A 23,683-nucleotide genomic window follows, 5' to 3' on the forward strand; every position below is an offset into this window, starting at 1 on the left:
ATATAACATTCAGATACGTCTTTCATGCAACTTCTGAGGGTTAACATTGAAGTCTATGGCCCACAAGTTGCATAAAAGTAGTGCATGAAGTACTTTGAAGTTGCTGCAACTTTCAGCTGCGCATATATGCATGGTTATCATTGGAAATCTTGGGGAACGACTTGCCATTTAACTTTGATGTCCAAAGTTGCATGACAAGTGTGAATGGAGCCTAAATGAGCAATTAACCCTTGCAGTGCTGGCAAATCCCCACTGCAATGGATCATTTTTAGGTTTCCCGGAATTGTGCTTTAACTTTCCAGCATCTAGCAAACACTGACATATTAGTTCTGGGTGGTCCGACCCTTAAACAGGAATGCTTCTATTGAGGCTTCCCCAAAACATTGCATTTGTTGCTCTAAGCCAGTGGTCTCCAAACTATGGCCTACAGGATTCCCCTGGGGCCCTTTGTTGCCCTTGGGGCACTACTCCTCACACTGACACCATAGATGGAGCATAATTACTCCCAATGACACCAACAATGGGGCACTATTCCTCCGAGTCCTGCTATCAATGATGGGACATTGCTTACTTCCATTGACGCCGGGGCATTTTCTTCTCCCACTGGCCACAGTCTGGCCCCCCTAACGTCTGAAGAACTGTAAACTGGCCCTTTGTTTAAAAATATTGGAGACCCCATGTTCATTGCATTCATCAATGCCGTGTGATGGTGAGAATGCTGCCCATTTAATTCAATACCAAACTGCTTCAGACCAGCAGGGTACCACATCTGCCTAATAATTCACTGTGTCTGAATGCTTGCCTGACCTCCTTATACTGGAGTTTTGTATGTAGGTGATTGATCGGAATTGATCATCTCTGTGTGATATAATGCTCTCTGCTAGGTCACATGGAAAATAATAGAATGCAAACCCAGAGACTGAATATAGAAAATTATTATCCCTCAAACGCTGTATCTAATCTGCTGCATCCAAATACAAGATTTTGATTGGTCGGTTTAAACAAATGTATATTTTTAAAGCCCAGGTAATGCATTTTTTTCCATTTTTGATGGAGTGGAGAAGAGTTAAATCTTTTGTTACATTTTTAGTGCTGTCTATGGATTTACCACTCTACTTGTCCAGGTGACCAACATCAATAAGTCCGAAACTGAAGACAAATCCCAGATGATAGAGTTGTCACCAGAACAAAAAGGGAGGGTAAATCATCCAATGGGAACACTTGCCCCTATGACAACTCTCTAGGATGGGAATCTTGTTCACATTGGAGAGATTTCCTCTTATTTCCTGTTGCGTCCCCAGTACAGAAAGTGGAAGGAATTCTCCCCAGCGAAACACAGCCAGCAACATAAAAAAAAAATTGTCAGGAGTCTTAAAGTGGATGTAAACACATATACCCAGTGAAGTGAACAGCCTCCAATGATACACAGGGATGAACCAAATCTCCCTATATAAGTTGTCTTCATCTTTATATACTGTTTAGAAAGTGCACATCGTGTTAGGAGATTTTCTCTTCCTGGTTAGCACTGCAGTGAAGCCTGGGTATGCAGCCAAGAGAGCTGATTTGAGGAAAGACACACACCCCCTCTCCTCATAGGTGGAGACTTATGCCGCGTACACACAGTCGGACTTTTTGGCTACAAAAGTCCGACAGCCCGTCCGACAGACTTTCGACTGACTTTTGGCGGACTTGCGGCGGACTTTCTAACAAACGGACTTAACTACATACGATCACACAAAAGTCCAACGGATTTGTACGTGATGGCGTACACCAGGCTAAAATAAGAAAGTTGATAGCCAGTAGCCAATAGCTGCCTCAGCGTGGGTTTTTGTCCGTCGGACCAGCATACAGACGAGCGGACTTCTGGGTCCGGCAGAGTTACGACGTAAAGATTTAAAGCATGTTCCAAATCTAAAGTCCATCAGATTGGCGACTGGAAAAGTCAGCTGAATGTCCGTTAAAGCCCGCACACGATCGGATTGTCCGCCGGACTTGGTCCGTCGGCGTCTGTCGGACTTTTGTAGCCGAAAAGTCCGACCATGTGTAGGTGGCATTAGAGATCTGTTCGTTGAATAGATCAGCACTCTGCTAATCTATTTATAGCATCCTCCCCAACACAAAACTCCGGGTGCTTTTATCACGTGTCGGAGAACTTGTCAGGAGTTATCAGGCTGATAACAGAAGAACGGAGCAGGGGACAGCTACGGGCCATAGTGCTTTGAAGAGAGATAACAAAACACTGCAGATATTTGTGCCCAGCTCAAATTTCCTGAATTGGGTTTACATTCACTTTAACCACCTCAATACAGGGCACTCTCACCCCCTTCCTGCCCAGGTCATTTTTCAGCTTTCGGTGCTGTCACACTTTGAATGACAATTGCGCGGTCATGCTACACTGTAACCATGCAAATTTTTTATAATTGTCTTCACACAAATAGAGCTTTCTATTGGTGGTATTTAATCACAAAAAAAGCGAAATTTTTTAAAAACAAAAAGTTTTTCTTAGTTTCTGTCTGTAAATTTTGTAAATAAGTAATTTTTCTCCTTCACTGATGTGCGCTGATGAGGCTGCACTGATGGGCACTGCTAAGGCTGCACTGATGGGCACTGATGAGGTGGCACTTATGGGCACTGATAAGGCGGCACTTATGGGCACTGATTAGGTGGCACTAATGAGGAGGCACTAATATGCCGCACTTATGGGCACTGATAGGTGGCACTGATGAGCACTGATAGGCGGCACTGATAGGTGGCACTGATGGGCACTGATAGGTGGCACTGAGGGGCACAGTGCAGCACTGATGGGCATTGATGGGCAGCACTGATAAGCGGCACTGAAAGCCAGCACTGACTGTCATCACTAATGGGCACTGATTGCTGGCACTGGTGGGCATTGATTGGTGGCACTTCTGGTGCTTTATTGTAATGGGTGCCCTGATTACATCTCTTGCTGTCCCCTCCGAGGATCTGCTCTCCTCGCCACACACTCTGTCAGTGTGAGGCGATGAGAAACTATTAGCGGCACTTCCTGTATATACATGTGACCGGCTGTGATTGGACACAGCCGATCACATGGTTAAAGAGCCACATCATGTCCTAGCAACCCGGAGCGGCCATTCGGGTGCGCCATCATATAAAGTCCACCCAGAACGAGAGCCGCACCATTCCTTCGTCATTTGAAGGTGGGTGAGCGGCAAGTGGTAAAGCACTCCCTAATCTATCCAAAACTAAAACACATAAAGTTTGCATTTAGATATACTCTAAGCTAGCCCTTCTCAACCTTTTTAACATGGAGGAACCCTTGAAATAACTTTCAGGTCTTGGGGGAACCTCTGTTAATGGTTACTGTATCTACAGCTCATGGTAAATTAGCGTGAACAGTGGGTCAGTTAATACGTGCCCATTTATGTTGGTGGTCAGTTAAATCCTTCCTTACATAGATGGTTACTGGATACAGGCTGCCTAAGGCTAGCCATAGACGTTTCCTGCTGAACGGGCCGAGATTCAAACCAGAAATGGGCAGGCTGAATGTACCATCGATCAATCAACTTGGGTACAACCAGTCTGCCGCATTTTACATGCAATTATCACTAGCGGCTGGCATAGCTGCTAGCAATAGTCACTTGGAGAATACAATGGCTCAGCGGGAGTGATTCTCCTAGCAACACTGCCTGTCTTGATGGGGGAATCAAGCAAAAATTTGCTCTGTGTTTGGGCTGCTTAATATTGATATTCAGTGGCAGAAGGACCCATTTTATTGGTGGTAATTAGGAGGAGGACTCCAATACTTTGATGATCATTGGGTAAATTGCTTCTTACCTTGATGGTCAGCGGGAAAAATGCTACAGGTGGCTAAAAAGATCACTGGTTACTTATTTGAGAGTCAGAAATTGCTCACAGCTTGAGAAACCTCTAGCAACCTCTAGAGCACATATGTCAAAAACAAGGCCTGCAGGCCGAATCCAGCTCGCCAGGCCTTGTCATGTGGCCCTCTTACCCAGTTTTGCACCTGCCACATGGCGGAACTCTATTCCACAACCTCTGGCTCACACCTTCCACTCCTGCTCCCCGCTGTGACTGTCACTTGTAAACACAGCTTTGCTTTCAGTGGCTTCCAGATATACAGTGGGGACGAAAAGTATTCAGACCCCCTTACATTTTTTGATCTTTGTTATATTGCAGCCATTTGCTAAAATCATTTAAGTTAATTTTTTTTCCTCAATATTGTACACACAGCACCCCATATTGACAGAAAAACACAGAATTGTTGACATTTTTTCAGATTTATTAAAAAAGAAAAACTGAAATATCACATGGTCCTAAGTATTCAGACCCTTTGCTCAGTATTTAGTAGAAGCACCGTTTGATCTAATACAGCCATGAGTCTTTTTGGGAAAGATGTAACAAGTTTTTCACACCTGGATTTGGGGATCCTCTGCCATTCCTCCTTGCAGATCCTCTCCAGTTCTGTCAGGTTGGATGGTAAACGTTGGTGGACAGACATTTTTAGGTCTCTCCAGAGATGCTCAATTGGGTTTAAGTCAGGGCTCTGGCTGGACCATTCAAGAAAAGTCACTGAGTTGTTGTGAAGCCACTGTTTCGTTATTTTAGCTCTGTGCTTAGGGTCATTGTCTTGTTGGAAGGTAAACCTTCGGCCCAGTCTGAGGTCCTGAGCACTCTGGAGAAGGTTTTTGTCCAGGATATCCCTGTACTTGACTGCATTCATCTTTCCCTCGATTGCAACCAGTCGTCCTGTCCCTGCAGCTGAAAAACACCCCCACAGCATGATGCTGCCACCACCATGCTTTACTGTTGGGACTGTATTGGACAGGTGATGAGCAGTGCCTGGTTTTCTCCACACATACCGCTTAGAATTAAGGCCAAAAAGTTCTATCTTGGTCTCATCAGACCAAAAAATCTTATTTCTCACCATCTTGGAGTCCATCAGGTGTTTTTTTAGCAAACTCCATGCGGGCTTTCATGTGTCTTGCACTGAGGAAAGGCTTCCGTCGGGCCACTCTGCCATAAAGCCCCAACTGGTGGAGGACTGCAGTGATGGTTGACTTTATACAATTTTCTTCCATCTCCCGACTGCATCTCTGGAGCTCAGCCACAGTGATCTTTGGGTTCTTCTTTACCTCTCTCATTGAGGCTCTTCTCCCCCTGATAGCTCCGTTTGGCCGGACGGCCAGCTCTAGGAAGGGTTCTGGTCATTCCAAACGTCTTCCATTTAAGGATTATGGAGGCCACTGTGCTCTTAGGAACCTTAAGTGCAGCAGAACATTTTTTGTAACCTTGGCCAGATCTGTGCCTTGCCACAATTCTGTCTTTGAGCTCTTCAGGTAGTTCCTTTGACCTCATGATTCTCATTTGCTCTGACATGCACTGTGAGCTGTAAGCTCTTTTATAGACAGGTGTGTGGCTTTCCTAATCAAGTCCAAGACATGATGGGACTTGTAGTTCTGCTACAGCTGGAGGTCCGCTAATTGCATATTCCTGGTGTAGAACCATCTCAAGGATGATCAGAAGAAATATTAGAGTTAAATATTTGAGTGTCACAGCAAAGGGTCTGAATACTTAGGACCATGTGATATTTCAGTTTTTCTTTTTTAATAAATCTGCAAAAATGTCAACAATTCTGTGTTTTTCTGTCAATATGGGGTGCTGTGTGTACATTAATGAGTAAAAAAATGAACTCAAATGATTTTAGCAAATGGCTGCAATATAACAAAGAGTAAAAAATTTAAGGGGGTCTGAATACTTTCCGTCCCCACTGTAATGCCGTGTACACACGGACTTTTCGACCGGACTGGTCCGACGGAACAAATCCGTCGAACCATCCGATACGGGTAGTAGAGAGAGCCACCTACACAGGGTGGTACTAGCACTGCCTACAAAGGGAGTTACTAGAGTCTGGACAGGTGTGTGTCTGGGTTGGTGTTGCACACTGTGCATACCACACCCCTAGACCCTGCACTTTGTATGTAGCGCACCCCTTAACTCTGCACCCCGTGCATAAAGCACCCCTGGAATTGCACACTGTATGTAGCATACTCCTGAACTCTGCACTCTGTACGTAACGCACTCCTGAACTCTGCACTCTGTACGTAACGCACTCCTGAACTCTGCACTCTGTACATAACGCACTCCTGAACTCTGCACTCTGTAGATAACTCACTCCTCAACTCTGCACTTTGTATGTAACGCACTCCTCAACTCTGCACTCTGTACATAACGCACTCCTCAACTCTGCACTCTGTATGTAACGCACTCCTCAACTCTGCACTCTGTACGTAACGCGTTCCTAAACTCTGCACTCTGTACATAATGCATTCCTGAACTCTGTACGTAATGCGTTCCTGAACTTTGCACTCTGTATGTAATGCATTCCTGAACTCTGCACTCTGTACATAACACACTCCTGAACTGTGCACTCTGTACGTAATGCACTCCTGAACTGTGCACTCTGTACGTAATGCATTGTGTGTTCCTGAACGCTGCACTGTGTACGTAATGCATTCCTGAACTCTGCACTCTGTACGTAACGTACTCCTGCCCTCTGTACGTAACACTCATCTGAACTCTGCACTTTGTACGTAACGCACTCCTGAACGCTGCACTCTGTACGTAACGCACTCCTGAACTCTGCACTCTGTACGCAACGCACTCCTAAACTCTGTACTCTTTGCGTAACGCACTCCAGAACTCTGCACTCTGTATGTAACGCACTCCAGAATTCTGCACTCTGTATGTAACGCACTCCTGAACTCTGCACTCTGTACATAGAGCACCCCAGATACAACTGGCCCTTTGAGAGCAATCATACTGCTGATGTGGCTCGCAATACAATTTAATTTGACACCCTTGCTCTAGAGCAGTGGTCTCCAAACTGGGACCCATGGGCCAGATGCAGCCCTTTGCTTGTCTTTATCCAGCCCTTGGAGCACTTTTCCTTTCACTGGTACAAGACACTATTCCTCCCACTGACACCAACAATGGGGCACTATTCCTCCTACTAACACCAATGATGGGGCGCTATTCCTCTCACGGACACCAGCGATGGTGCGCTATTCCTCCCACTGACACCAGCAATGGGGCAGGCACTACTCCTCCCCCTAATACCGAATATGCATTGTTTACTCCTACTGATGCCAGGTCAATTTCTACTCCCACTGGCCACAGTCCAGCGCCCATAAAGTCTGAAGGACAGTAAACTGACCCCTTGTTTAGAAAGTTTGGAGACCCCTGCTCTAGAAGAACGCTAAGATTCCACACAACCCTGGTTGAGAAAGCCTGCTCTAAGCCCTAATTACAAGGAACACCCAAATATCGAACAGGGAGAAAGTTTTCAGCAAGCTTTGCGTGTATATATATATATATATATATATATATATATATATATTTATATGTGTGTGTGCTTTATACATGCATTTACACATATGTTTATATATAAATATGTACTTTTTTTGTGTATGTATGATTCAAGGACCACTAAACTAAGTGGTAGTCCCTGCAGCCTTAATACCTATTCTCCCTGGCATTCGTTGGGTTGTTGATTATGAGAGATAAATAGCTGTGACTTAGGGAACAGGCCTGGTACTATGTTTATTATATACACAGTATCTCACAAAAGTGAATACGCCCCTCACATTTTTGTAAATATTTTATTATATCTTTTCATGTGACAACACTGAAGAAATGACACTTTGCTACAATGTAAAGTAGTGAGTGTACAGCTTGTATAACAGTGTAAATTTGCAGTCCCCTCAAAATAACTAAAAACACAGCCATTAATGTCTAAACCACTGGCAGCAAAAGTGAGTACACCCCTAAGTGAAAATGTCCAAATTGGGCCCAATTAGCCATTTTCCCTCCCTGGTGTCATATGACTCGTCAGTGTTAGTGTTATGTGCATAGATAGATAGATAGATAGATAGATAGATAGATAGATAGATAGATATAAATATATCTATCTATCTATCTATCTATCTATATATATATATATATATATATATATATATATATATATATACAGTCAGGTCCATAAATATTGGGACATCGACACAATTCTAATCTTTATGGCTCTATACACCACCACAATGGATTTGAAATTAAACGAACAAGATGTGCTTTAACTGCAGACTTTCAACTTGTACCAGAGTGATGGGAAGAGAAGAGTATGGAGAAGGAAAGGAACTGCTCATGATCCAAAGCATACCGCCTCATCAGTGAAGCATGGTGGTGGTAGTGCCATGGCGTGGGCATGTATAGCTGCCAATGGAACTGGTTCTCTCGTATTTTTTTTGATGATGTGACTGCTGACAAAAGCAGCAGGATGAATTCTGAAGTGTTTCGGGCAATATTATCTGCTCATATTCAGCAAAATGCTTCAGAACTCATTGGACGGCGCTTCACAGTGCAGATGGACAATGACCCGAAGCATGCTGCGAAAGCAACCAAAGAGTTTTTTAAGGGAAAGAAGTGGAATGTTATGCAATGGCCAAGTCAATCACCTGATTTGGATGTAAATACCCTCAAATTAAAGTTGAAGTCTGCAGTTAAAGCACATCTTGTTTGTTTTAGTTCAAATCTATTGTGGTGGTGTATAGAGCCAAAAAGATTATAATTGTATCAATGTCCCAATATTTATGGACCTGACTGTATATATATATATAGATATATATCTATATATAGATAGAGATATATAGATATATATCTATATCTATATATAGATATATATATATATATATATATATCTATATATAGATATAGATATATAGATATAGATATATATATATTATTATACCATTTGTGATATTTTTCCACAAAAAAGTTTTGTAGAATTGAAAACTTTCCAAAAAAAAATTGGTCACCTAGGTCAGATTAAATGGATGGCGTTATTTACTAACCTGACATTTTGAACCTTTTCAGGTATTCTCCATCGTGGTCTTTGGCTCCATAATAAATGAAGGTTACGTCAACATTGACAGCCCTGAACTGCACTGTGTGTATAACAAAAATGAAGGAGCGTGCAACTATGCCATCTCCATCGGAATCATTGCCTTCTTCGCTTGTGTCTTCTTCCTCATCCTGGACATTAACTTCCCACAGATCAGCAGTGTAAAGGACAGAAAAAGGGCTGTCTTGGTGGACATGGGCTTCTCAGGTCAGTGTCACTAACTTCCATGTCCATTCAATCATAACCACAATTTGACCAAGGCATTTCAACCAAGTCTTTCCTCTTCGGTGGTCTGCAGTGCGGGACTGCTGTCGGATATGGGTGTGTTGGATCATGTATGCACCCCATGTTACTAGACTGCTGTTCTCATGCTGTGAATTTGCAATCAAACCCCATCTTTCACTGCAGACATCCTCAGCTCAAAGAGCGGAACTGTACAGACCACAACCTTTAAGTGGACCTGTCATTAAAAAATAATGCACGATTCATTAGGGCATATTTCATCACTATTTTGTATAAGAAAAAAACAACAACTTTCCTCTTGTGGCAAGAAAAGCTATCCTGCACAAATAAATTTACCCTGATCTCCCCACTATCTCATTGTTTGTAGATAAACTGTCTTATGTTTTTAGTATGGATTGGGTGGAGGCCTTCCTACATAGGGAAACAAAGGTACACATTTTTTTTGATGTCTGGGAATATTTCATTCAAACCTTTCCAACTGATACCCAATAATCCATAGTACAATGGTTCCAATATACTCAATGGTATCAAACCAGACTATTAAGTAATGACCATCCAATTAATTTACCATCTCTCACCTAAACCATATTTCATGTCAAACTAACCAAGGCCCCCCCTTCCTCTACTTGCTCTATAACGAACCAACCACCATCCACCCAATGTGTACTGGCTAATGTCTACTATTAGACCCAGTACACTAGTTCATTCCCAAACAGTATTATCATCACCGTATTGGCCAAATGTTGTGACCACCTTTATTGTCAACTGCATTCTCATGCCAAAAAAAAACTTTAATAGCTGGTAAAAAAAATCTCCAACTCTTGAAATCTTGGTGGATCACATGATCTCCAATTCCCAGGAGTTCTGTGTATTCAACATCATTAGAGACTGCAGAAAATGAATTGGCTTCAGTCAGGCAGACCCTGTCTGGTAGACTTGAAGTTTGAAGGATCAGCATGGTATGATCACTGAGCACCACTAGAAAGCTGAACACAATAAGCAAGTATGACTGCTCCAATGTGCATGAATATATTTAAACTACAGAGAAACAATGTTTTTAAAATGTTAACTTGTATGTAAACTCTTTTTGGTTTTGGACAGAGTGATGAAGGGTTGCATGTTCTGTCTATTTTTTATTGTTGTCTGTGTCGCCAGTCTGGGAGATTTACTCCTTTATTTGTGGCAGTGGTCATTGTCACTGAAGGTGACAGGAAAATCTAAAATCTTAGACTTGTCACAAGATCAAGAGATGAAGGTAAATCATCCCATGGGGACACATGATTTGGTGAGAACTGTCTGAGGCTAAGTTCACACCAATGCCTTTTGTAGTGCATTTTCAGTTTTGCAGAAAAGCACTACAGTCCATTTAAGATGATTTCCTATGGGTCACGTTCACATCTGTATGTTTCAACTGATGCGTTATTTGAAAAGGGTCAGGGTCTTTTTTGGGAGGTGTGGTCCAGAATGGTGAACACTCCCTCTTCTGTGATGCAGCAAGGCAGTGCATGCTGGGATATGACATACAGGAAGTGATGGAATCAAAAGCCATTTTTAAAAATTCAAATAGAAAGATGAAAATTGAAAGCTTCTGTAGATGAGGTAAGTGAGGGATGCATCTCAGATCCATCCAAGCAATGCCTTATCTTCAGTTGTCTGCCATTTGGTCTTCATAATACGCCATGTCATTCAGCTTTGCATAGTGTGCAGCTAGAGTAGGGACACTTCAGAGAGTTTCACTGTAGTGTAGTGAGACCGTGTCAGTAATCTTTACATTAATGTATAGCTAGAGTAGGGACAGATAGCGTCAGTGTAGTGACGGTTGAACACCGTCTATTTGATTGCCTTTCTGCCAGTTTAATGCAATTTACTTCTGTGTGCATTACTGCCAGTTTAACGCCATATAGTTCTGTCTGCCTTAGTGCCAGTTTAATGCCATTTAGTTCTGTGTGCGTTACTGCTAGTTTAATGCCATATAGTTGTGTGCGTTACTGCCAGTTTAACGCCATTTAATTCTGTGTGCGTTACTGCCAGTTTAATGCCATATAGTTCTGTGTGCGTTACTGCCAGTTTAACGACATTTACTTTTGTGTGCGCTACTGCCAGTTTAACGCCATATAATTCTGTGTGCATTACTGCCAGTTTAACGCCATATAGTTTTGTGTATGTTACTGCCAGTTTCACGCCATTTACTTCCGTGTGCGTTACTGCCAGTTTAATGCCATATAGTTCTGTGTGCGTTACTGCCAGTTTAACGCCATATAGTTTTGTGTGCATTACTGCCAGTTTAACGCCATATAGTTCTGTGCGCGTTACTGCCAGTTTAACGCCATATAGTTCTGTGTGCGTTCCTGCCAGTTTAACACCATATAGTTTTGTGTGTTACTGCCAGCTTAATGCCATTTACTTTTGTGTGCGTTACTGCCAGTTTAACGCCATATAGTTCTGTGCGTCACTGTACATTTGGTGCATTATATTGCAATATATTATAGTTTATCTGTGGAGTGTGTCTGTGTAGTGTGAGTACTCAAATTAAAGTGCACCAAACACCTCTTTACATTAAGTGCATCTAGGTACAGATTTCAACTTCTTCTTTACATTTGCTTATAAGCACAGCCCCTTCCCTCCCAATAATGTCTTGGAGGACAACAAGGAGAGGCAGACATTCCCTTGGCACTGTCAGGGGGCCATTAACAAATGTGTCCACAGGCAAAGGTGGATGTGGTGGTCAGTCCTCAAGCAGGGCATCATTTCCTCTGTTTAATAAGTTTGCCCGTGCTATCCAGCCACAGCATGCAGAGGAGGTGCTGGACTGGCTTACTAAACCTTCCTCATCTTCCTCATCCTCTGTCACGCAAGCAGAGACAAGTGTGCAGTCCCCTGCAGTTGCCAGAGTGGATAAACTTGCCTCCTTGTCCACATCTATTCATGCCATAGCCCCAACATCAGTCATTGAGGAGTCAGCTGAGTTATTTGACCACAGCGTCAGCCACTTGCTTCTTGATGATGCCCAGCCATTACTGGATTCAGATGCTGGTTCTGAGGTTGAGGATGACAGGAACATGAACCTAGAGAGAGGAACACTGGTAGACAAATTGGCATTCATGTTCCCCAAGCCACAGCGTATTGCCAAGTTGTCTCCAGTGGTAATGATGAAGATGGAGGTGATGGAGATGATGATGATGAGGTCACTGATGCGACTTGGGTGCCAGATAGAGCAGAGGAGGAAACTGAAGGTGAGGCGGCACAACCCCAAGGAGGCCAATATCAAGAAAGAGTAGAGAGCAGCCACCCTATTCTATCACATTCTGCAGCTGTTATCTCCCGGCCCACCCCTCAAAGCTCAGCTGTCTGAGCCTTTTTCAGCACTTCTGCAATAGATCGCACTGTTGCTGTCTGCAAACTGTGTCTCAGGCACATCAAACATGGCAAAAACACCAACCATATGCATATCATTGCAATTTTTTTTGTCTTCATCAAGAGCACCTCTAAAGGGTTACGGTGGGACCCCCAACATCCAAAGAGTAATTTTTCTGCACCTGTTTCACAGGTGCATATCATTGCAATTTTTTACAGCAAGGCTAATTCTTGCTTTCATCAAGAGTACCTCTATAGGGATACGCTGGGAAGGCGCCACCGACACCCAAAGATCAATTTTTACGCACCCGTCACTTCTATACAAAGTCAAAGTGACACCAGAATGTATCCAAAAAACGTCTAATCTAATCCAAACTAAATTGTGGCCTCATCATACACACTGGCACCCCAGCTGTTGCTGAGCAACATAAAGGCAGCTTGCCGGGAAAATTTCATTTTTTGTGGGCTTTATAAATGCAATTATTGCTGCAGCAGATTCTAGACATGGTACAGATCTGCCACTTTACAGGTAGACTAAGGGGCCCCCCCAGGCACTATATTGGAAGGCATTTTTATTTTTAGGCTTTTACTTTAAAAATAAAAAAATCACTGCTCATTTAAAAATGACGTTTTTCACAAACTTTTTTTTTTTTATTGATACATGTACCCCAGGGCAGGACCTGGACCCCTATAACCATTGTATGCCCAATTACTTGCATATAAGCCTTCAAAATGGGCACATTTGATTTTTGACGCTCGGGTCCCATTGACTTTAATGGGGTTCGTTATTCGGGTTCGAACTTTCGCAGTGTTTGAAAGTTCTGGTGCGAACCGAACAGGGGTCCGTTCGGCCCATCCCCACTCACCACCTGTCAAACACCACTGAAAAGTGATCAGAGCACATCTGAACGACAGTATATAGTCTCATCACTGGCGCAGAGAAAATGCTTCATCCTGCCTGCAGCAGACTGATGACATCATCAAAGCCTAGGCAATGTCTGTGTCTGACTGTGGCTACAAAAGCCAATATAAAGGAATAGTAGTGGTAAAAAAAAGCACTTGTGGGTTTAACCAATCTTGTTTTTTTGTACAATTCTCCTTTAAGGGGGCGCGGCAAGGGGTGTGTCCTATGCCTGCATACTTTTGCTGATAGGTGTCCCTCATTCCCATCTCAAAAAGTTGGGAGGTATGTAATCCTGTGATGGAGTTTCAGTAGTCGAGGCGGGAGATGACCAGGGAGTGAAGTAGGAGCTTTGTGGTGTCATTGGTTAGGAAGGGGCGTATTTTGGAGGTGTTGCAGAGCCTGAGGTGGCAAGTTTTTGACAGTGTTTGGATGTATGGCTAAAAGAATAGTTCAGAGTCCAGGGTTACACCTAGTACCTTGGCATGTAGGCATGGGCTAATAATAGTGCTATTGATCTTGACAGAGAAATCAGGGGAAGAGGCACAGGGGGGAAATCATGAGCTCAGTTTTGGATAGACTGAGTTTGAGGAAATGGTGTGATATCCAGGCTGATATGTTTGTTAGTAAAGAGGAGACTCAAGGAGAGAGCTGAGGGGTAGAGAAATAGATTTGGGTACCATACCATACCAATACCATAGAGATGGTATTGGAAACCATTGGAGGCTATTAACAAGAACAGAACCTTGGGGGACCCGACAGAGAAAGGGAGAGGAGAAGAGGAAGTAGAATTGTAAGTAACGCTAAAGGTGCAGTTGGATAGATGGGATGAGAACCAGCGAAGAGTACAGTCAAAGAAACCAAAGGAGTGGAATTTTTTGAGGAGGGTGTGGTCCATTGTGTCAAAGACAGCAGAGAGGTCCAGGAGTAGAGGTACAGAATAGTGTCCATTGGTTTTAACTGTTAGCAGATTGTTTGTGAGTTTTAGGAGAGCAGTCTCCGTGGAGTGTTGAGGGCCGAGTCCAGACTGAATGGGGTCAAGAAGGTTATTCTCGGCGAGGTATTGCAAAGAATGCATTAAGGTAAAATTTGTTTAGGGTTTACAACCACTTTAATTCTCTTATTATGCAGCATTTAGGTGTTTTTTTATTGGCCTTTTCAGTAAAGGACAACTTTGTATTAAACATATAATGTTCATGGGTGTACGCGGGGACTGCAGATTATGGCCTGTAGTGGCTATGACTCAGGCGCTCGCTGTTCATATTGTTGTAGGCAGTGTATGCTGTAATTATGCATTGTTTGCCCATTAGCTGAGCCTAAGCCCAGAGTCTACTCCATAGCTGGCATTTAGGAGCGCATGTACTCTGCATTGCCGTGTTTGGAACACAGAGTTATTACTAATTATACCCCGAGTAGAATCTGGACCCTGTACTTTCAGCTCATTGTGGAACATCTAATGAGTTCCTTCGCTTTTGTCTAATAGCTGCAGCGGTGAGATCACTCCTTAAAGAGGACCTGTCATGCTTTATTGTTGTCCAAGAGATGTTTACATTTCTTGTGACAGCATTAAAAGTGATCAAAAAAATTTAAAGGAACAGTGTAAAAATAAAAAAAATTTAATAAAAAAAAAAAGTTTGTAAACGGTGTTCTCACCAGATATGTAAGAAATCACCGTGAATGTTAAAGCAAGAGCTATATTTCTAGCACTAGACCTCCTCTGTAACTGGTAACCTAAAAACATTTTTAAAGCATCGCCTATGGAGATTTTTAAGTACCGTAGTTTGGTGCCACTCCACAAGCGGAACTGCAACATTGCGGCGGACAAATCTGACCCTAAGTGACACTTTTTGGGAACCAGTGACACCAATACAGTGATCAGTGCTAAAAAAAATGCACTGATTACTGTATAAATGACACTGGCAGGGAAGGGGTTAACATCAGGGTGATCAAAGGGTTAAATGTGTTCCCTCAGTATATTTTCTTACTGTGTGGGGGATCGCTGTTCCTGATCACTAGGAACAGCAGATCTCCATGTTGTCCCCTGTCATAATGGGGATCTGCCTTGTTTACATAGGCAGATCCCTGTTCTGCCTCTATGTACCACGATCGCGGTTGGCCGGTGGACATCGGGTCCACCGGGCATGCGCATCGGCTCCTCCTCCGTGAAGTGGACGCACGTGTGCGCCCAAAGTGTCTATTGCAGGAAACAACGCACAAGTATGTTGTTTCATGCAATAGATCCGCCCTGCCGCAGTATATATGCGGTGGGCGGTCTTTAAATGGTTAAAAATATCAGTGCACTTTCTGTGCCTAGGCACACCCATTCTGTAGCTGTGTATCTGCAGTTTGGAATCATCTAGGGCACTGGTATTCTCAGAGGATTTGGTGTGAGATTTGGCGAATCACTACTGTGCTTCTCACTGTTCTCCTTGCTGGAGAGGAAGCCGTGCATGAGGACCTGCAAGGCAAAGCTCTCTTTGATTCTGCTTCATTCTGTAGATCTGTGCTTTCTATACAGAAGTTGCAGGCAGAGAAGATGAATGCCAGGATCAGGATTACAGCCAAACAGGATGCTTCTTGTATCAGTTAAAGCAGAATTCTAGGATAACCTAATGCCGCATACATACAGGCAGACTTTTCGACCGGACTGGTCCGACAAACTTTCCAGCGGACTTTCGACAGACTTTTGACGGACTTCCGACAGACTTTCTAACGAATGGACTTGCCTACACACGATCACACCAAAGTCCGACGGATTCGTATGTGATGACGTACACCGGACTAAAATAAGGAAGTTGATAACCAGTAGCCAATAGCTGCCCTAGCGTCGTTTTTTGTCCGTCGGACTAGCATACAGACGAGCAGATTTCTGGGTCCGGTGGAGTTACGACTTAAAGATTTGAAGCCTGTTCCAAATCTAAAGTCCGTCAGATTTGCTACTGGAAAAGTCAGCTGAAGGTCCGGTGAAGCCCACACATGATCGGATTGTCCGCCGGATTTGGTCCGTCGGCGTCCGTCAGACCAGTCTGGTCAAAAAGTCCGACCGTGTGTACGCCCCATAACTAATCTTAAAAATCCCCCCCCCTTCTGGCATCTATGCTTACTAATCTGTATAAAATGCGTATACTTGCCTATTTTAATATCCCTCCGGCCTGGTTACGTGATCCAGATCATCTGTGTCAGCAATTGCTACTGCAGGGGAGAAGAGGGAGCGATGTCAACAGATGGGCCATAGTAGGCCTCTGGGTAACGTAACCGGTCAGGCATTATCAGTTGCTGTCAGAGTGCTCTCTCCTCTCCCCTGAAGCTGGCCTCTGGCTGACAAAGGGGTGGTCACGTGACTGGACCAGAGTAGCATGCAAATAGGTAAGTATACAGGTCTTTCTTACACTTATAGTCTAGCAGGCATAAGGAGGGGAGATGAAGTATTTTTAAGAATAATTGGGGTTGCCTGGAATTCTACTTTAAAGTACATGTATAGGTAACTCTTATAAACACATGCAAGGGAAGTGCATGGATAGCCCAACACTACTATACATATGTGCTTTAATAATTTCGAAGATAAATACCTCTTGGTGGTTTTAGTGCAGCTATGGATTGCTCAGTCTCTGCATGCTCCTCCTTAATGGAAGCACACCTCTTGCCATTGGAAGAACCACAGGAGACACTGTTGGCCCTCTTCTACAGTGAAGGGCCGGCAGGACTAAATCATCCTGCTATCCTATGGGAAGAATGTTCAGATAGGGTGACAACGCTTCTGCAAATTGAGCAGTGTTTTGCTGCATTATCAGCCTTCTAAAGTGTTATAAATATAGGAAGCCTTCGCGTTACTAAGATGTGTTCCAAGTGATCTCTTATAAAACTATAAAGCTTAATATAAAAGTTAATAAATGAACAATTAAATAACCAAAGTGCGTGCCGTGCAATAAAGTGCAATCAGATAAAATGAAGAAAGCTGTCTGCAGCAGAATCTTCCAGTGTATCACAATCCACTCACAATAAATAACAATCGTATAATGATCCCGCGCTACAGCAGAAATGTGCAAAAACGAATCAATAAGTAAAATATGTAAACACTGTGTAAATATAGTTCAATAATTAAGAATAATAAAAGTGCAAAAGTGATAAGTCCATAAATTGGCAAATCAATCCCGGGGCATAAGATTCAGTATGATAATAATCTCTTAATTACATATTCTTATAATAAATGTCCAAAAAAAGGGAATCGTGTAAAAATAAGTTCGAGTAAATAGCTCAGTAGACAGGGGAGAAGTTTAGATCACAAAAATGAGCTCACAGAACCCTCACCTTCATATCTTGATATACCAGCATATAATAATGAATGGGGGTCGATTCCATTATTCCAACTTCTACCACCAGGGGGTCCTCCGCTTCATTAAATGTAAGACCTAGATAACTTGAAGTGTCAGCATAAAACCATATACAGAAATCTATTCCGCTGTATTAATATCCACCTCCAGGGGGTCCTACGTTCCACCGAGTATGTAACCTGAATAGGTACTCCACATCCACGTCCTCATGTAATCTCGTATCCTCCGCAGGGGGGGGGGGAAGGGGGGAGAGAGATGGGTAAGGATGGGAGAGAATAAGCTCCAATGGTGTAGTATAATAAAGGTATATAGATTTTATTCAGAAGATAAAGCTGGACTCTTACAATAAAAATTCAAAAAACAAGCATAAAACAGCTGATAAGGTGCCTGGACGCCGTTCTCACATCACTTCCGGTATACTTCAACCTCCGGCCACTCCCTACGCATTACGCCATCATGTGACTTCATCAGGGGATATTAATACAGCGGAATAGATTTCTGTATATGGTTTTATGCTGACACTTCAAGTTATCTAGGTCTTACATTTAATGAAACGGAGGACCCCCTGGTGGTAGAAGTTGGAATAACGGAATCGACCCCCATTCATTATTATATGCTGGTATATCAAGATATGAAGGTGAGGGTTCTGTGAGCTCATTTTTGTGATCTAAACTTCTCCCCTGTCTACTGAGCTATTTACTCGAACTTATTTTTACACAATTCCCTTTTTTTGGACATTTATTATAAGAATATGTAATTAAGAGATTAATATCATACTGAATCTTATGCCCCGGGATTGATTTACCAATTTATGGACTTTTCACTTTTGCACTTTTATTATTCTTAATTATTGAACTATATTTACACAGTGTTTACATATTTTACTTATTGATTAGTTTTTGCACATTTCTGCTGTAGCGCATGATCATTATACGATTGCCTTCTAAAGTGTTGCCATGCTTTTAGCATGAACAAGTAAAACGTTGGAGGTGCAAAGGGATAAGAGCACTTGGGATTATGTGAAAGGGAACATAGAGGGAAGTACTGTTGACAGTGAAAAAAAATGATACACTTCAAATGCAAAATTCTCTTTTTAGAATGGAGTGTGCCAGCATCAGAAGTCATATCCTCACCCATCTGCTTCAAAGCTCTCCCCAGTTTTGTCACACACTTCCGTCTAAGCGGTTACAAAGAAATTTTGTGGTTTTATTGCATGCTTGCATTTCCTTATTTTATTGTTTCTTCACAATGAAGTGAAACTCTCAGTTACATGGAATTGTTTTTAGAGAAAACTGACGATCTCTGTGTCTACTGTACATGTTTTCTACAAATTACTCATGACATGTAATGGTCCTTCGACCAGTGGCACAAGATGTACCTGCAGGATGTAAAAAGTCTTTTTCAATTAGTATTTTTTTTCTTTACTTTTGTTAAACAAAGGCTTTTCTTTAGAGCAGGGGTGTCAAACTCAACTTCATGGCAGGCCGCATCAGTGTTATGGTTGCCCTCAAAGGGCCGGTTGTATCTGTAAGACTATACAAATGTATCCAGGGCATTTTCTTTTTCAGAGAATGGGTACAGTAAACCAACCAGGCCCCAACCCCCACCCCCCTCCGAAATGCATTGAACGGTGGGTGTGGCCAAATTAATCAGTGGTGGGATGTTAAAGGGTCAATAAATACCAGTAGTGTGTTATGTGCAGAGTTCAGGAGTGGGCTATGTACAGAATGCAGTTTTAGGGGTGCAGAGTTCAGGAGTGTGCTATGTATAGAGTGCAGGGTTGAGGAGTGCACTACATACAGAGTGCAGGGATCAGGGAAGTGCTTTGTACAGAGTGCAGTTTCAAGGGTGCCCTATACACAATGTTCAGGGGTGCGCTACATACAGAGTGCAGGGTTTAGGGGTGTGCTGTCTACTGTGTGCAGGGTTCAGCTCTCTTTCACAGGCTGTCCACATCTCGCCTCCACCCCTTCTTGGCTCTGACCTCTGCATCACTCTCCCCCGACCCCCACCTTTCTCCACAACTGTTATCTTTCCTCACCAAAAGCTTCCTCACATCTCACCTTCCTGGCCCGGCTCTAGTACCTCCTGGCAGTGTAGGCTCTCTCATTTGCAGGGAGATCATTGGTCAGCATTGCAGCTCACCACGTGATGTCCCATCCCACACTGCACCTGCATCTCCCTTGTCCTTGCCGTGAGTGCAGGGCAGGCAGAGATCTGTGAGAGTCGCTGAGAGGAAAGCTTTCCTTGTAACCACAAAAGCCTTCTGTGTTTACAAGTGATGTTGGTGAGCAATAAGTGAAGGACGAGAGCCACATTCCATCTGAAAAAAAGCCCTGGGTGCGACTGCGAGGGCAACATGAAATAGCCTGGAGGGCCGGATTCGAGCCAAGGGCCTTGTGTTTGACACGTGCTTTAGAGTATAATTGCACCAGGATGTATAGATTTCAGCCCGCATTTGATAGGTGTGTAAAAGTGTTGAGCAGTTCGCTAGATTTAGGGCCTTTTCTGCTCCTTTTGGCTCCTCCATAGAGGCACACAATGCAGTTCTGATTTTTGGGGCATAGTTATGAAAACTGGAGAAAAACATGTGCTCTAGTAAAGTAGAGGACTTGCCCCAAGTAACCAGCTTTCTTGTTCTATTTTAAACAATGTTCTGTCTCAAATGTCACTTTATGCAAAAGACAAACCTCCCGAGACCCAGTCTGTTTGGACAATATGGAAACATGCTCACTCAACAAGATCCACAGATATCCAATTCCTAGTCTGTTCTTGTAAGTTTGATATTAAAGCCGTGCATACTTGGCTGCAAATTTGTCCAGTTGAGCAGGGACCAGACAAATTTCGATTCATGTATAGGCAGGGTGGTTGAATTAGGATCAGTAGATCGACTTCTGTACAACCACCCTGTTGGATTTTGCCACTCAATCAGTAGGCTGTCAGAATACAATAGCTCAGCCGGAAGATTCCCCAATCCTCCTTGAATGTGTGGAGGGGGGAAGTAATGCTGCGTACTCACGGGCAGACTTTTCGACGGACTAGGTCCAGCGGACTTTTCGACGGACTTTCCGATGGACTTTCTGACGGACTTTCGAATGTACGGACTTGCCTACACACGATCAACCAAAGTCCGACAGATTCGTACGTGATGACGTACGACCGGACTAAAATAAGGAAGTTCATAGCCAGTAGCCAATAGCTGCCCTAGCGTCGGTTTTTGTCCATCGGACTAGCATACAGACGAGCGGACTTTTCGACCGGACTTGAGTCCGTTGGAAAGATTTGAAACATGTTTTATTTCTAGGTCCGTCTGACTTTTGGGGAAAAAAAGTCAGCTGGAGCCCACACACAGTCGAATTATCCGACGGAGTCCAGTCCGCCGGACCTAGTCCGTTGAAAAGTTCGATCGTGTGTACACGGCATTAGTCTTTTTTTTTTTCGTTCAACCCGCTGGTTGAATGGGAAAAAAAATGAATTCATGGGTTCCTTAAGGCACCACACAAGTCAAAACTGTGGGCAGGGTGGCTGAGAAGGTCATGTTTTCCTATTCTGCATCAGTAGGGCCTAGAGCTGACAACTGAAAAGGCAAACTGTCACCCTACTCTGCTAAGAGTTTGGAGCAGGAGTGAGTGATCTACACAGTCCACTGTTCCACAACATAAATGCACGCATGGTGTAGAGGCAGAAACAATAAGGGCTCATTTGTATTGTACTGGTGGGCAGGGTGTAAGTCTTCAGCGAAATGTCATCATTTTGGCAAAATGCATTGCAATCAATAGAAAAGGTGCCATTACCAGGGCTTTGCCTACCAGGGCAGTTTTTTAAATTCTTTTTGACACATTTTAAAATCTGCATTTTTTTGCTAGGAATTACTGTAAACCCCCCAAAAAGTATATATTTTATGACAACAGAAATCCTGGAAAAATAAAATGGTGGTAGTTGCAATTTTTTATGTTGCACGATATTTGTGCAGTTATTTATCATCCTCATATCTTCAGTAAAATACACTCCCTACCTTATTTGGTAAATAATGCATGTTTTTTAGTGGATTAACTACTTTTGAGATAAATACAGTGCCTTGAAAAATGAATTTTAGTGCAAACAAACACAATACTATGTTAAAATATAAAGGATGGTGCTGCATCAAGTAAATAGATACCAAACATGTCAAGTCTTAAAATTGCGCATGCCTGTGAATTTGCCTGTGTAAAAATGATGGTACCCAAAATTCTCCAAAGGCGATGCTTCAAAAGCCTTTACAGGTTATCAGGGAGTTTGCATGCGATATGAAGGTCACGTGACCCATTTTTTCGGAAATAACGCATGAGGTAATAAAAGAGTCAGTTCATCAAAGTAAAATATGGAATGTGAGGTAAATACTGCAAAAAAAAAAAAAAAAAAGATAAATCATTAAAGTGAATTTACTATAGAAAACACACAATCGTTGTTTTTCACCTGCTAGTAGGCAGTCAGTATTTTAGCAACATACAAAATAACAGTGAGGGGAACTATGCACTAGCTAGTAGGTTAAAAGTATACAATATATCAGTGTGTAAATGTTCTCCTCCTGAGCTCAGTAATGAAAATAAATTGTAACATTTCACTAGAGAGCGATCGATTTGTGAATGAAAGCACACTAGAATGTTTTCACAGTTTTATATTATTTCTGTGTGCATTTTTTACAGAACCATCTTCCTCTGGTGCAGTGTTAGCATGTAAAAAAAATAGTGAAAAAACAATGGCAAAATTAATGCTAAATTTAAGTGATAAATATCGCAAAATTTAAATATCTAACACATTTGGTAAATAACGCATGTTTTTAGTGAATTAATTACTTTTGAGATAAATACTGTACAAGTTGTTTTAACTCAAAAATTCATGTGGTATTTATCTCTTAGTGAACTGACCCCACAGTCAGGAAAAAAAAAAGTAAAAAAAAAGTGACGGGGTTTTAATGCTTCGCTACCTAAACAAAAGTTTTGGCTATACAGTGGGGAAAATAATTATTTTATCCCCTGCAGACTTTGTAAGTTTGCCCACTTACAAAGAAATAAAGGGTCTATAATTTTTATTATAGATGTATTTTAAATGATAGAGACAGAATATCGAATGAGAATCCAGAAAAAAAACAAATCTTATAAAGTGAGCTGCAGTTCATTGAGTAAAATAAGTATTTGATCCCCAAGCAAAACATGACTTAGTACTTGGTGGAGAAACCCTTGTTGGCAAGCAGAGAGGTCAGACGTTTCTTGTAGTTGGTTACCAGGTTACCAGGTTTGCACACATTTTAGGAGGGATTTTGGTCCACTCCAGATCTTCTCTAAATCCTTGGGCTGGATTCACACCTATGCAGTTTTAGTGCTTTTTGCATTTTGCAGATTTGCACTACAGAAAGTGTTCCATAGGAAACCATGTTAAATGGACTGTAGTGCAAATCTGCAAAATGCAAAAAGCACTAAAACCGCATAGGTGTGAATCCAGCCTTAAGGTTTCTTGGCTGTCACATGGCAACTCAAAGTTTCAATTCCCTCCATAAATGTTCTATGGGATTAAAGTCTGGAGACTGACTAGGCCACTCCATGACCTTAACCACTTGACCACTGGGCATTTAAACCCCCTTCCTAACAGACCAATTTTCAGCTTTCGGTGCTCTCACACTTTCTCACACTTTGAATAACAATTAGTCAGTCATGCAACACTGTACCCGTATGAAATTTTTGTCCTTTTTTCACACAAATAGAGCTTTCTTTTGGTGGTATTTAATCACTGCTGGGTTTTTTATTTTTTTGCGCTATAAATTAAAAAAGACCGACAATTCTGTAAAAAAATACATTTTTCTTTGTTTCTGTTATAAAATTTTGCAAATTAGTAATTTTTCATAATACATTTTGGCCA

The 23,683-nt window shown here is 42.4% G+C and overlaps 1 protein-coding gene across 1 annotated transcript in view; it reads left to right on the forward strand.

The window, feature by feature from the left end:
• The window catches only part of SYNGR3 (synaptogyrin 3), a 139,412-nt gene that overhangs the window by 91,458 nt on the left and 24,271 nt on the right, over positions 1–23,683 (forward strand). Inside the window, exon 2 of the mRNA XM_073636462.1 lies at positions 8,932–9,166. Within this exon, the coding sequence (XP_073492563.1) occupies positions 8,932–9,166 (235 nt within the window). The remainder of the gene's footprint in view (positions 1–8,931; positions 9,167–23,683) is intronic.

This window comes from Aquarana catesbeiana, linkage group LG06, assembly GCF_042186555.1.
Source record: "Aquarana catesbeiana isolate 2022-GZ linkage group LG06, ASM4218655v1, whole genome shotgun sequence".
NCBI classification, from domain to species: Eukaryota; Metazoa; Chordata; class Amphibia; order Anura; family Ranidae; genus Aquarana; species Aquarana catesbeiana.